The sequence below is a fragment of the Cricetulus griseus genome, chromosome 5 (genome assembly GCF_003668045.3).
Source record: "Cricetulus griseus strain 17A/GY chromosome 5, alternate assembly CriGri-PICRH-1.0, whole genome shotgun sequence".
NCBI classification, from domain to species: Eukaryota; Metazoa; Chordata; class Mammalia; order Rodentia; family Cricetidae; genus Cricetulus; species Cricetulus griseus.
Window position 1 is genome coordinate 179,516,488 of NC_048598.1, and position 15,399 is coordinate 179,531,886.

Sequence of the window (15,399 nt, forward strand, 5' to 3'; positions counted from 1 at the left end):
GAGTTGAAACTGAGTAAGTAGGATCCAGTGCAGTCAAGGAGTTATGGCCCAATTTCTTTCCAGGGTGTCCAGGAATTGTTGTCAGGCAGGTCTTCATAGGCTGTGTGGGACTGAAACATAAATCTTAGCAGAGAAATGTTTGCTTGAGTAAGAATGCATCCTAGATTTCAGACATGAGAGAGTGGCCCCAGTGTGTGACAAGGTTATCAGATTAATTTACAGATGGTGGCTGTGATGGTGATGGCAGTGACAGGAAATTTAAAACCTGGTAAGTTTGAAGTTCACAACCTCCATTCAGATATATGTAATGAATATTTGCCAACAAATTGTATACTAAGAATCCCTCCCAATTGAAACAAAGCAAATGTACCACAGAAATATTTGCTCGACAATGATTATTGTAGCAGCATCACTAAATTGTGGATGTAAACTATGTATCTGTCAAGAGAGGATCTCATCAAGAAGACATGTTTAAATAAACAACACAACAGAAGTTTTTCTTCTACAAGGAATATGGAAATTACATGTTATAGATAAATGGATGCAGTTAGAGATAAATTGATTAAGACCATCTCAGAAATCAGACATTAAGTGAGACTAAAATCATCAGATTTTAGATATTGCATGCTTGTATATAATTATGAATAGAAATACATGATGAAGCATGAGTGAAATTGTCTATTAGAATAAGGGTAAAGTAGGAGGGGAAAGAAAATGAAGAGAGGAGATTATGGGAAAAATAATAGTATATAAATTACATGAGTAGGAAACTTCTAAAGATAGAAAAATTGCTATTTTTATATTTCATAATTTTTGAAAATTTAATCCATGTATAAAATACAGTATGATCATATCTATATCCATTGTGTCACACTGGTTCCTCTTGGGGCTTTCCTATGTCTCTGTCCCTCTTCATGACCTCTTTTAATTCATTAAATAATAACATCTATATACACATAGGTGGAGTCTTTCACTAGTACACCAGAAACCTCCAGAAAATTTCCAAATAAATCTGATTACATTTTCCTCGTCTAATATCAATGCCAATAGATTCTCAGCTCTGTGTGGGTCCTCAGGAGTTTCTCTCCATCCATGTAATAGTTTTAAAAATTGTTATACTGTCTTCAGTGGTGTGAACAGGGGAGACATGGACCAAGGTGCATGTGTGATCATCAGAGGACAACTTATGGAATTCAGTTCTTGTGTCCTATCATGTGGGTCCAAGCAATCAAACAGATGTTGCTAAGTTTGCCAGTAGACACCTTTACATGCTCAGCTACTTCACAGGCTCTGACAAAATTGTACTCAAGGGTATTTTTTAAAAGGTTTTCAATCATATCACTTTGTGCATTTTTGTTTCACTATATCTGACTGTATATCATGATTATAGAGTTGTGTTTTGGATTTTGTGTGTGCTTGTGTGTAAGAGTATTGGCTGTTTTATTTTTGTTTGGTATTAATCACGTTCCTAAATTATTTTTGTCTATTTGTTTTTTTTTTCCTGAAGAGAAGGCAGTGTGTAGAGTTGGTTAGGAGAGGATACACGAAAATATAGGAAGAGCAGGGGGTGGAATCAGTGAACAGATTACATTGTAAAAAGTTTTTCAAATAAAAAATATAAAATGTAAATGCAAACTGAGTAAAATAAGCAAGAAAATAGAAACCCATAGAAAGTTTGACAAAGAATCTTTACTGTATTCATGCATGGAAACAGCACGTCAACAACAGCAGGTGCAGGTCAGCTAGTAGACCATAAGAAATGAAACCACAGAGGACACAGAGTCCCCTCCACACCAACCTCAGATCTCGTCTGGGGAGTCTTGGCTCCATTGCGACCCCTGCTGGTTCCAAGCTCCCCTGCCTGTTGGTTTGTCATTGCTTACACTGAAGCTACACTGTCTGTCTTGATCAGTAACATATCCCTAAACTTCAGTGCTCACAGAGCTCAGCTGCAGGGATAAATGGCTTTGATTACTGGGAGATGCTGATGGGATGTTTCAGAGATGGATTTCATGTTGTGCCAATATTACTGTCAGTGTCCCCCTCAAAGCCAGGCTCCTCCCATGTTACAGTAGTATCCAGCTCTAGCAGTTCCCAATATAATAAATGACAAGACCATAGATCAGGGCCCTTTCTGCCTTCATCAGGCTATACTTCCGTCTGAGCACCTGAGGTCAAGGACACACAGCAAATATTCAGGTCAGATGGAGCCCCTGTATTCATTTATGAATTTCTGAAACATTCAGATGCAGAAGTCAACAGGAGGAGGCAAAAGCTTGGAACTCTCAGATCAGTTAACATCACTAAAAATATATTAAATTGAGAAGGAAGAAGAAATCAAGCAAGTTTACACTGAACATCAAGCTATTTTCCATCCTCCATTTGGGGGAGGAGAGGACATTTATTTTTCAAGATTCCTCAAGGATGAAGGTCCATGTCCTTAGACAGCTCTCTCTATTTCTCTCTCAATTGTGCTCTCTCTCTCTCTCTCTCTCTCTCTTCTCTCTCTCTCTCTCTCTCTCTCTCTCTCCTATTCCATGTCCACTGTGCTCTTATTCTTGGACAGGGCATGTGTCATTAAAGGTCTCCAGGAGTTGACAGTGTTCATTCATGAAGGATGGATTTGGAAGGTGCTCCCAGGAATGAGAAAAGCCAATATAACAGTGCATAATGTTGTTTCCAATACAATATGGAACTCTGAATTATTGTTACACACATCAATACAAAAATATATGCTGCAGAGAGTCAGATGACTCTGTCTGTTTAGCTCTAACTTCAATAGCATAAATCAGATGGATTTGATGTTAAAGGAGAGAAGCAGCTTGAGCCAGTCGATTGCATGGCTTCTGTTCTATGTACACTGCAGTCTCTGAGTGTAATAATTCTGGCAATGAAATCCACAAAGGCTGTTGGAATCCCCTCAGTGCAAAACTTTCTTATCAGCTTCTGATGCCATTTACTTCTAAGGCACTGTTGGCTCTACAGTGCTGTCTGCTACTTTAGAGAATCTAATATTTTAAGATTGTCTACAGGCTCATGCACAGTTCCCCAACCGTGGCTCTTCTTTCTGTCTTCATTGTCAATGCTTCTGTTGATCATATATTCCAAGAATGAATGGTGACCTGTGCATTAGTTGTTTTCCAGATCCATGAAACCCAGTCTGTGCTTTGGTGTTGCTGGATCCAGCTGTAGCAATGATCACTGATGATGAACTGAACTGATAGACAGCACAACTGATTGACAGTGTCTACAAATGCTCTACCAGGCCAAATTCCAAACACTCTGTAGAACAAAGGAAACCACCAGGGATCCAATAGCCTCTGAGGGATGATGGAGTATCACACAGGTCCATGTTCTATAAAGGGTTGAGATTATGGGGCAGTTGAGTGACACTGGGAAGCAAATAAGTATGGGACCAGAGAATACTGTGTGACCTCAGAACCTACCTCAAGAACATGTGCATACATTGATTATATTAACAATTTTTGTGAAAAGTTACTTAATAATACTCTTGAAAACTTGTAAGAATTATACTTATGTGGTGTTACATTATGATACATACCTCACATTCTAAGAGAATGGAAATTCTGCTAGATTACACAGCAAGAATTTATTATGCCCCTCATTCATATATTGGTTTATTAAAACCTAGGCCCACAAAGGCCCCAGTCTCAGACTGTCCAGAGATATTTTTACCATAAAGAAGAATCACACTTTTCACTTTTATTGTTTTTTAATAAAGAAACCTCTGAATAGAGGTGGTCACAGGTGAAGAGAATATCAAGGTGTGGTGCACACTAAGGCCTCCTAAATCAGCATCTCTTCATGCAGAGTTGTGATTCTGAGAAGCTGGCAGATCTGTGTGAAGGAACAGATGAGGGACACCCAGAATGTTTGTTTTAAGCACATCTCCAGGATGATCTTCTCTGCCATCTCGGACCACGGCAGCTTCCTGCTCCTCCAGGGTTCTGACACACTCAGGATGTGGTTGCAACGCTGTGTCTCTCGCACAGTAATAGACTGCAGAGTCCTCAGATGTCAGGCTGCTGAGCTCCATGTAGGCTGTGTTCAACTGTGTGTCTGCAGTCAGTGTGGCTCTGTCCTCAAAGGTCTGTGCATAGTTTGTTCTACCAATGCTTGGGAGTATGTTTCCAATCCACTCAAGCCCGTGTCCAGGCTTCTGCCTCACCCAATTCATACAGGCAATGGGGAAGTCATTAGGGTCAGAATCCTTGCAGGTCACCTGTACTGCAGCTCCAGGAGCTCTCAGTTCAGAGGCAGACTGCTGCAGATGACCCTGAGAATGGACTCCTGTGAAGGAGAAACAGAGTGGATGCCACTGTCACTTCACCGTCTCTCCCCCTCAGGCCTAAGACAGGGGATCCACTTACCTATAGCTGCTGCCACCAGGTAGAGGACGATCCAGCTCCTGTCCATGCTGAAACCCTGTGTGCTCTGGGACTGGGGGCAATGGGGTAATAGCCTGCTGCTGTAGGGCATGGGGACATTATTTACTCACAACCAGAACCTGCAATTTACATATTCATGAGGGAGGGTAGTTATTAGATCAGAGCTGATCCTGTTTGAGACAGATGAGGAAGAGGACTTCTGTGATAGGCATCGAGGTCTGGAGGTCTGAGCTTCAAATCTGTCTGAAGAAATTTGTGCTCCATCCTGGCAATTGTTCACACAGATCTTTTCCATCCCACAGAAAGTCAGTTCATCACATCCAGGTTTGTAATGCAGAAATAACATTTAATGGTTCAAGGAGCACCTGAACCACCTTAGGGTCACCCATATATGTGATGATGAGAAGTCCACTGAGATCATCCTGGCCCAATGAGACACTAGCACAGAGCATTGGAAACTGCTGTCTTTGCCATACCAGTGAGATATCAGCAGGACGATGGACACCCTGAAATCAGCTTGCCAGCATTGGGAGACTTTTTCCCAAAATGTTTCTCAGGGTCCAGAGGCCCACATTTAATTAATCTATGATTATAAGTGGTTTGGACCTCTACAGCGGCAATAGGAATTCAATGTGGCATTTGTTGCATTCACACACTGGTTCTGGTTAACAAAGAACCTCTCCTGTGTAGAGCATGGAGATCTCATGTGCCAACCACACAATGATCTCTGCATGTGTGATGTTGACAATGAAATCCACACAGTCGCTGAAATCTCAGTGCACCACTTCCTGCTCTACTTGTACTGCCCCTTACTTCTTAGGGATTGGTGGGTCTGCAGCGCCCCCTGCTGGTCTTAGGAACCTGTTCATATAAGTTTGTCTGTGTTCTCACAGTCCACTTATAATGGGACCTCTTTCTCTTCTTCATTGTCTGCCTGGTGACTGTGAGTGATATTTTGAGGACAAAAGGTAAGCTGTACCTGAATTGTTTAGAAGATCTTCATAAACCACAGTCGTTTCTTTAGGTGTTGTCGCATCTATCTGTATAATTAGCCACTCATGGGGAAGAGAGTTAGCAGCACAACTGTTGGACACTGTTTATAAGGTCATTTGTCAACTCTTGGCGCTGCCTTTGGGACACAAAGCCTTACAACACCAGGGAGAGGATGAATCACAGCCTGCTACTTACAGATCACTTGGCATCTCTACAAAATGTTTTCACACTTGAGAAAGAACCACAATTTCAGAAACGGTAGACTATGATTCCATCTTCTTTTCTAATTTATCATTTCTATCATCAAGGCTGCATGTTTGCATGTAAAGACTTAAGGGTGATGGAGTGGTCTCTTTGCCATAAACCTTTCTGAATGGAAGATGCTGTCTCTGTCCTCAGGCGGCTCTCTTCTCTCTCTAGACATATTTTCCCTAAGTTCAGCCTCCACCTACTTAGATGCAGGTCATGGCTGCTAAAGATTTTCAAAGACTTGGATGTATTTGTTATAAGCTTAGTGAATGATAACTGTGTAGTCCAATAAATTGCCATCATCTCCAAAGATGAATCCGTGAAGATTGAGTGGAATCCCCTGGATTAGGGACCACAAACTCTTACCTTCATAAAATACAACAGACAGATTTTCATATCTGAACAATTATTAAAAGGGACCTCGTTTGTATAACAGGAAGCCAAGGATATGAAACTCAGAATGAAGAGGAAACCACAAAGGCTAGGAGGAAATGTTTGCCCTCTCCCTACGCTGTGACAGAGCTGAGAACCAGCCTGGGATACTGTACAGCTGTCAGCCGAGGCTGTGTCTCTGTGTTCTCCGAGCACAGTAGTATGTGGCAGTATCTGCAGTGTCCACACTGGCAATCTTGAGGAATACCTTGTTGTTTGAGGTGTCTTTGGAGATTGTGAGCTGGCTCTTCAGGTTTGGGTTGTAGTATTTATCATCATTCCAATAAATGACTGAAAGCCACTCCAGACCCTTCCCTGAAGGCTGGCGGATCCAGCCCACACCCATACCAGAAGTGCTCAGTGAAAACCCAGAGAAAGAGCAGGTCAGACTGAGAGTCTGGGAAGGCTGCAGCAGCCCAGGGCCAGACTCCTTCAGGGTAACCTGGGACAGGACATCTGTGGGGGAAAAGTAGAAGGTAAGGTTGGCACAGAGTGAATTATGGGAGTTCATGCAGTAGGAATCCATGGCACTCACATGCAGGCACAATCAGCAGCAGGAATGAGGAGGCAAACAGGTCCATGGCTGCACACCAGTGAATGCCCAGGCCCAGCTTTGCCTTTTCAACCTCTGCTTGGGTGGAGCCAGGAGTGATTTGCATTCCCTCACCAGGAGCTGACTCTGATGGAGGACTTAAATCATGGGTCTCAGGCGGACCTGGTGTGAGATGAGGCTCGCGGGATGCCTCAGGGAAATTCACCTCTGATCATTACAGACAGGAGCCAACATGAGAAGACACAGGTCCTCAGTATTCAACACATCAGATGAGAACTGTGTGAAGGCTGCAGTGAAGAGCATTGCCATCTGCAGACTGGCAGTTATGCAGTCTGTAATTGCATGGAAGAGAGTTTATTTCATTGACTTTACAGATCTGTCAATTTCCTGCCTCACATATTTGATATTTCTATTCATTCAACATGGGCAGCTTCATGTTTATACTGCTGTCTATTTCTGAAAACTTTAAAAGCAGCAGCAACAGAAAACATAAACTGTAGCAGAGACATGGTCAGTTATCTCAATTCTCTCAGATGCTGAGCATCCTGGAGAAAGGGAAGAAGGACAGAGAATGATGAAAGTCACAGCTCACAGGGCCCAGGGATTTCTTCACAGGTTCAGTGATGTTATAGAGCAATGTAATTTGCTTTTTTCTGTGACAACTGGTGTTTTAAGATTCAGAAAGAAAATGATTTGCTTCTCTTTGAACAAATTTCACAGTGGCATTGTGATATGAACATGATTCAATCCTTAGAAAGTAGCTTCAGTGAACTGCTGATTTCTTTAAGGAAGGCTACATCAAAAATTACTCATTTTATGAAAACAACATTTTCTCAATTAAGTGTTTAGAAGATAAAGATACCAAGATGTTTCTAAAGCATGAATATGAACTTACCACAATCATTTAGTAATATTGCCAAAAGAAACCAAATCCACAATGCTGAGAGTGAGCTGAGGCACTGAACTCTTGTGGTAAGATGAGGAATAAGAGCTGTAGTATCACATGGTTCCTTTTCCAGAGTGTTTCAATGATTTTAATCTGTTATTAAATTGTGTGTCTTGAAACAGGAGACTTCTGACATCATCTCTATGACTTAAGAAGTTCACCACACAATCCTCATCAAAGGCAGGCAGTAGGAAGGATCCATAGAAGGAAAAGTACCTGCATGGGATTATACAGAGATGAAGTTGCCATGTTAGGACAGAAGGATTAGAGGGCCAGAGATGCAGGGAATGCTGCTACCTGAGTATGGGAAAGGCAGGCACCAGACTCTCCTAAAGAGAGAGATTCATTTGTAACCAGGAACAATAACTGCATTTCAGATGCTTTTTATGTGGAGGGAATAAAAGTGTGATGCTGTCTCAGGTCTGTGATATGAGCTGCAGTAGACATAGACATTTTCCCTGAATCCGTCAGATGTGCACAGAGAACTCCCAGGTCTGAGTCAAAAGAAGTGCAGACAAGTGTGCCTTGTGCAGTCCATAAGTTAAATACATAAACCTAATCCAACAAGACGTTATATAAATGTAGATGCTAAGCACCCTGCCAAAATCAAAAGGAGGAGATATGACTCTAAAATTGGAGGAGATTAAGTCATCCATTCAGAACATTTCACTGAACTACTTTACAGCTTTGAAAATCCCAAGCCTGGGACATATGCATGTCAAGAATTTATTGTATTTCCAGTGTCTGATGTTGGCATGACTGTCTCTCCTCTGTTGATCACAGTGACAGGTGAGGTGAGAAGCACTGCAGAGGGGACAATCGTTAGATAAAATGGAACCACAAAATCATCCTTCAGAAATCTCAGTTACCTGGATTGTGATCAGTGGTGCTATTTTGGGATTGATGTAGGCAGAACAAGTTACATGCTGATGAGGTGAGTAAGGGGATCCCACACAGGCGTGGAGTAGAGCAGTGTGCAGACATTTCTTTAGGTGATGTATGAAGTCTGCCATCAGAGCCAGGATCTCACCTCATGAGCTGAAAGTCATCTAGCCATTAATTCAAAACACATTCAGAAAACACCAAGATGAATGTAGTAATGAAAATAACTGAATTAGAAGTTCAATGCTACAACTTCGGAGCCTTATAAGTCTACAGCCTCCAGAAGAGGAGAGGGGGTTAGACTGTTACTATAAATCTTTCTGCCAAAAGCTGCCTGAGTCCCACCAACATGTGTGAACTTTAAGCAGACGCCTGCCCGAGTTAGGGCCCAAATGAATACACAGAAACTTGTATTAGGTTCAAAGCTGCTTGGCCAATGACTAGGACTTCTCATCTGCTAGCTCAGGCTTAACTATCATAAATCTATATATGTTATAAGAGTTATCTTATCCGACACCTTATTGGCGTCCATCCTTGCTGGTGGATCACATCTTGCGGGTGGAGAAGGAAGAGGAAAAAAGGGCCCTCCCTGTTTCTCCTCTTAAATATGAGTCTCCTTGCTATGTCACTTCCTGCCTGGATCACCACGTCTCTACTACATTTCCCAGAATCCTATTTGACTCCTAGTCCCTTCTAACTTGCTGTCTCATTGGCCAAACAGTATTTTACTTAACAATCAATAAGATAAACATACACAGTACATTCCCCATCATCTCTCTTTTGTGTCTAAATAAAAGAAGGATAACTTATCTTTCATAATAACTGAAGAAAGCTATAACCATAACTATCTGTCTTTAATTCTATCAAAGACCACAGAAGGATAATATATAAACTCTAGAATTGACAGAGACATCTGCTACCTGGACAGTCACCCAAGGTTCCTCTGTAACGTTGGGGCAACCCTCTTCAGCCCATAGGACAACTCAAGGTGACTGCTGAGCCTGAGCCTGGCTCCCCTTCCACTTGGTTCCCTCTGATTTAGTAAAACTGTTCCTGTCAAGGGTCTGTTCTAACCTCAGGATGAGGCAAAAGTCCATCTGAGGTTCCCAAGCTTCCCCAGCAGCTGATCCTGGTGACCACAGAGAATCACTCTTCTTCCTCATAGACACTTTCTGTATTAGGTTCAAGTAGGACTAGCTGACATATTTGTTTTAATAAATCACATCAAAATAGGACTTGTTTATCTTTAGAGACATAATCAATTCCTAGATTCTATAATTGTTAAGAGGATCATCAGAAAAGTGTCAGATGGAGAAGGCATCTTCATAACACAGAAAACAAGCCATTATGTCTGAACCTGGGCTTTATGGATGCTGAGCGCCCCCTGCTGGTCATGGGTATCTGCCAGGGAGGTTTTTGCCTGGGCTCACACTGCAGACTCCTCAGTGTGTTGCTTGTACAGTAATAAGTGGCCGTGTCCTCAGTTCTCAGGTTGTTCATTTGCAGGTCGGCCATGCTTCGGGAATCATCTCTGGAGATGGTGAATCTGCCTTTCACCGAATCAGCATAAGAGGTTGCATAATTGTTACTTTCAGTGCTTACATAAGCAACCCACTCCAGCCCCTTCCCTGGAGCCTGGCGGACCCAGTGCATGTTATAGTCAGTGAAGGTGAATCCAGAGGCCGCACAGGAGAGTTTCAGTGACCCTGCAGGCTTCACCAATCCTCCACCAGACTCAACCAGCTGCACCTCACAGTGGACACCTGCAAACAGAGAGGATCCTGATGAAGAAACTGTCACAAAGTCTACTGTCTCTCTCACTCATGTCTCCTCACACACTCAGTATCCCGTGTTATCTACCTTTTAAAAGAGCAACAAAGAAAACCCAGTGCAGCCCCAGCCCCATGTTGAATGTCGTGTTTTCAGTGCTGATCTCTGAATGAGAAGACAGGGCTGGAGTCCTCTGCCTGACCTGCGGGGTCAGGACAGGTCTTGTTTTATGAGCAGAGGGAGGCCGTATTTGCATATCTTCCTGATATATCTTATTCTCTCTCGTGTGAGCCTTAGAGGCAGCAGCAATGATGCAAATGTCTGAGAGAAAATGAAATAGTGACTACCAAGGTTTCATTGAACTATTATTCATTATTTGTTTGCAAAAAGCTTCAACACCTTTATTTATTTTTACATGCATTCTTTACTTCTTAAATCACCAGATACCACACAATAAGTTCATCGAGGTTTAAACATTCAAAATTACAATTCTATGATTCAAGGGGGACTAATGTAAACATCAATGAATAGTGAGGTATGCATGAATTTACTATAATAAAACTGGACAGCATGGGGGAAATTTAACATGAGCCAGGACACACGTTTGTCCTCATTATAGAATACATATGAATGTATATATAATAAATATACATATTAAATAATCATTAATGATATGGAGGCTATTCCTTGAGAAATCCTATAGACATCACAATCTGCTATTAGACATAGGGACAAATGTTTGTGATTAGCATATGCTAGTTAACACCTTTGGCATCTGTACCATTATTTTTCCACAAACTGAATATAGGCTCCTTGTGTGTGGTTACAACAGGAAGGGGAGGAGTCTGTTACCTGGACTGTAGTGCCATGGTTTATATCTGTCCATCTCTTCCACCCTCTGAGAATGTAGGGCTGCCATAGTGGTTGTGGGATCACTCTTCAGAGGCCCCTTTGAATGGCCATCCCTGTAATAGAGAGTTTGGAATTAATTGATTAATGAAGTCATGTTTTAGAGAAAGTTTGCTATGGCTAAGAGTCCTTATGGACCATAACTTTATTGTTTCTGTGGCACTTGCAGGAAAGTGACTTCATTTAAAGCAACTAAATGCAGTGAGCTGCTGATCTGAAGTCACTTCTGCTTTGTGTTCTTGATGACCAAATCATTTCTCTGCCAGGTTTCACTTATTTAGCCTGGTTATGTGTGGATAAACAAAAGGAAGAAACTCTAGACAGATGTGGTGACCTCCCTTGCTGTTCCATCTTTGCACCTGTTCCTTAGGACCATAAATGGCTGAGGTGTGGTCAGACCCTGATGGCCTGTGCTTCAAATGCATCAGGTTGATCTGTTATGGGAGTTGCTTCTGATCAGGAGTATGGATGATCTATAGGATCCATCAAGTCTGGAATGTGGACATTAGATTCTGCTGCACTGTCTTTGTTCATTTCTATGCCCTTTTCACAGTGAAACGGTGACATCTCAGTGGGTTTCTTCTCACAAGAACTGCTGGAGGATACTCACACACAGTTTCTCATAGTCATGATCTAGTAATATTTCTTGCAGCAGATTGGAACAAAAAAAATGCACATGAAAGTAAGCATGAATGTTAGGATCGGCCTCATCACATTTCCAAGAAATTGAAGGTATATAAAATATTATATTGATTCCATAACTACAGGAAGAGTTGCATAAAATGAAATGATCACTCTTTGCTATTAGCTAGCAGAGTGGTGATAAGAGCAAAACATTAGGGGAAATTTCAGCAGATGTTTCCCCAGAATGATTTCAGGGTCCTAGTGCCCAGCTGTTCTACAGAAAGAACCGTGTTCTCAGCCCAGACACCTGATGATCCAGGACTGTGTTTTGCATCCAAAAGACTGAAGGAAACTAATTAAATAAATATAGTTTATTGATAATATAAACAATTGGAAAAACTACTTGCAAATATTTTTGATGTTTCTGTATGTGGTATGTTTGTGTAAACATCCTCATTAATCAAGTTACTATTTATTGTCTTCAACATAAACACAGGTCTTATGTCTGCCATCATCACAGGATGGAGAGCAGTCTGCCACCTGGACGCTAGGGAGGCCATGTATTGGCTGCTTGTGAGGAAGACTTCCTTATTAAGGGATGAAATAGGGACACACACTCATGAATACAGCAGGACGTGACACTGTTGCCTCTTCCTATGCCAGGGAAGGATGGAGAAAAGCACATGACCATTGCATGTTGAAGCCTTCAGCTTCCAAGAGAGAGAGAGCACAGGACTCCTGACCTCAGGTCTTATCTGGACACTAAGCAGAGAGAACCACGCCCATAGAGGGAAAACCCCAAGTGTCATTGGCTAATCAGATTGAGCTCCCACAACAGCCATGCTCTAATGTTCCCACATTCTCATGTCTACCTGATGACATGTTATTTGAGGTGTTTGGGCACTTCATGGTGACTCAGCAGCATGTAACAGACAACCCCTTGTATCAATGTCTTACAGCAACCTGACAAATGCCTTCCGAGTACATTGGAGTTTTGTTCAGTTCAGAGACCAGAATGGGAAGATTCCCTTGCCTTCTTATCATTCCCCAGTTACCACTGCAGAAGACAGGAGGTGCTTTATGAAGTCTTCAGTATTTCAAACAGTATTTTAAATTCACCACAGACCTGAAAGGTCTCTAACACAGAATTGGCACAGGTGATTCATGCCTGCCAACAAAATTTTATCATATGAGGCTTCATCCATATTCAGCTCATGGCATTCAAATTTCAAGGTTAAGTGTGTTTGCTAAAGGAACATGCAAAATTAATACTCTCTGCTACAGAGACTTCTTACTGCATCCAAACATTGAGATTATCAAGTATTTAAGGCCTCCATGCTGCTCATTATATAAAACCAAACACATTATAGAGCAAGGGTGACTTCAAGATATCCAGTGGATGGTGAAGTATGTGGGTGTAACAGAGTAAGGCGTGTTCTGTAAATGTGTGAGACTGTGGGTCAGAGTACAGGGACTGGAAAGGCAGTAAACTTGAGAACAGATTATTATGAATAATCTTAAACCTATTCTTAATTAGCATGTATATACATTGTGTTTGATGAAAACTAATTTAATGATACACTTGTTCAACTTACAATAATTATACATGTGTGGCAATGCATAATGACACAAATATTTCATTCATTGTAAGAGACCAGAAGGTCTTCTGGATGACACAGGCTGAGATAAAAACACACATTCATGTTACTCAAGACTATGAGAAGAAGACATAAGGGAACAGGAATGTGGTATAGGGGGAAGAATAGAGAAGAGTGCAATAAGAGATTCCACCAGTTAGGAGGCCAGTATAGGTTTAAGAAATCAGGCACCAGGGAAATTTCCAGATCTACAAGGATGACACCAACTAACAATATAAGCAACAGAGGAGAGGCTACCTTAAATGCCCTCCCCTGATAATTAGATTGATGAGTAACTTATATGCCATCCTAGAGCCTTCATCCAGCACCTAATGGAAGTAGAAGCAGACACCCACAGCTAAACACTGAACTGAACTTGAATCCAGTTGCAGAGAAGGTAGAGTGATGAACAAAGGAGTTAAGACCAGGCTGGTGAAACCCACATAATCAGCTGAACAAGGGTGAACGCTTGGCCCCCCGGACTGATCACTGGGAAGCCATCATGGAATTGAAAAAGACCCCATAAATGTGGGTGTCAGTGAGGAGGCCTCGGAAATCTATGGGGCCTCTTGTAGTATATCAATACTTATTCCTAGCACAGGAATGAATTTTGGGAGCCCATTTCACATAGAGGGACACACCCTCAGCCGAGACACATGGTGGAGGGCCTAGGCCCCATCCCAAAGGATATGACAGACTCTGAAGACCCACCATGGAAGGCCTCACTCTCTCTGTGGAGCAAAAATGATATGGTATATGTAGGGTGTTGGTTTGGGGTAGAGGAGGAGACAAGGGAGAGGGAACTGGGATTGACATGTAAAACAATATTGTTTCTAATTTAAATAAAAAAGACTATGAGAGGATATTTGGTTTGGTGTGATATCATTTATTTGTACTTTACAGGTAAAATATTTTATTCAAAGCTACTACATCCAAATCCAGTCTCTGAGAGCCCAAAGATATTATTGTCACTATGCATTACCACAGTTTTCCCTTTAGTGTTTTATTACAGAAGGAACATGTACATGGAGATGGTCACTGGACCTCATTCAGGATCGTTTATTACAGTTGAAACTTAGAAAACTTGGCAAAGACTGTTAAGACTGTGATGGAGGGTCAGAAAAGTCACCACTCAAGTGATTATTTCTGAGCAAGTCTCCAGGCTGATCTTCTTTGTCATCTCAGTCCCAAGGAACTTTCCTGCCACTCCACGGTTTCTGACACACTCAGGCTGTGGTTGCAACACTGTGTGTCTTGCACAGTAATAGACTGAAGAGTCATGAGATGTCAGGCTGCTGAGCTCCTTGTAGGCTGTCCTGGAGGGTTTGTCTGCAGTCAGTGCGGCCATTCCCTGGAACTTCTGACTGTAGCTAGTACTGCCATCTCCAGGAAAAAATCTCCAATCCACTCCAGGCACTGTCCAAACATCTTCTTCACCCAGCTCATAACATAGCTAGTGAAGGTGTAGCCTGAAGCCTTGCAAGACAGCTTCACTGAAGACCCAGGCCTCCTCAACTCAGCCCCAGACTGCTACAGCTAGACCTGGGAGTGGACACCTGTGGGGAGAAAGGCCTAGTGGATGTCTTTGTCACCTGAGTAAATGGCACCTCCTCATGTCTGGAACTTAAGCACTTACCTGTAGCTGCTGTCACCAGGAAGAGGATGATCCAGCTCCATCCTATGGTGAGGACCTGTGTGCTCAGTGACTTTGGAGAGGACACTGATCATGTGTTGTTGGTAGGGTGGACATCTCTGTATTTACCAGCACAGATTTCATGATTTGCATATTCATGAGCAAAGAATTACTTTAAATAAGGACCTACTCAAGTTTGAGGAGGTGGAGGACACCTGGATCAGGCAAAGGATGCTGATGTCCAAATCCTAATGCTGTCTCAGGAAATGCATTCTTTGTCTTAGCTCAGGGCTGTGCAGATGCTGTGGGTGAAGGGACCTAAACTCTCAGTAGATTTCAGGCCTGAGAGAGTTGCTCGGCTT

The 15,399-nt window shown here is 42.2% G+C and overlaps 3 gene segments (V, D, J or C); all 3 read right to left on the reverse strand.

Annotated features, from left to right (window-relative positions):
- Positions 1 to 3,823: 3,823 nt before the first annotated feature.
- LOC113836149 lies at positions 3,824 to 4,437 on the reverse strand. The segment is given in 2 exon segments: positions 3,824 to 4,311; positions 4,392 to 4,437. Coding segments are annotated over 2 exon segments (534 nt in total).
- Positions 4,438 to 6,204: 1,767 nt separating this feature from the next.
- On the reverse strand, positions 6,205 to 6,664 carry LOC113836142. The segment is given in 2 exon segments: positions 6,205 to 6,539; positions 6,619 to 6,664. Coding segments are annotated over 2 exon segments (381 nt in total).
- Positions 6,665 to 6,837: 173 nt separating this feature from the next.
- LOC113836148 lies at positions 6,838 to 10,370 on the reverse strand. The segment is given in 3 exon segments: positions 6,838 to 6,968; positions 9,895 to 10,227; positions 10,325 to 10,370. Coding segments are annotated over 3 exon segments (510 nt in total).
- Between the last annotated feature and the right edge of the window lie 5,029 nt (positions 10,371 to 15,399).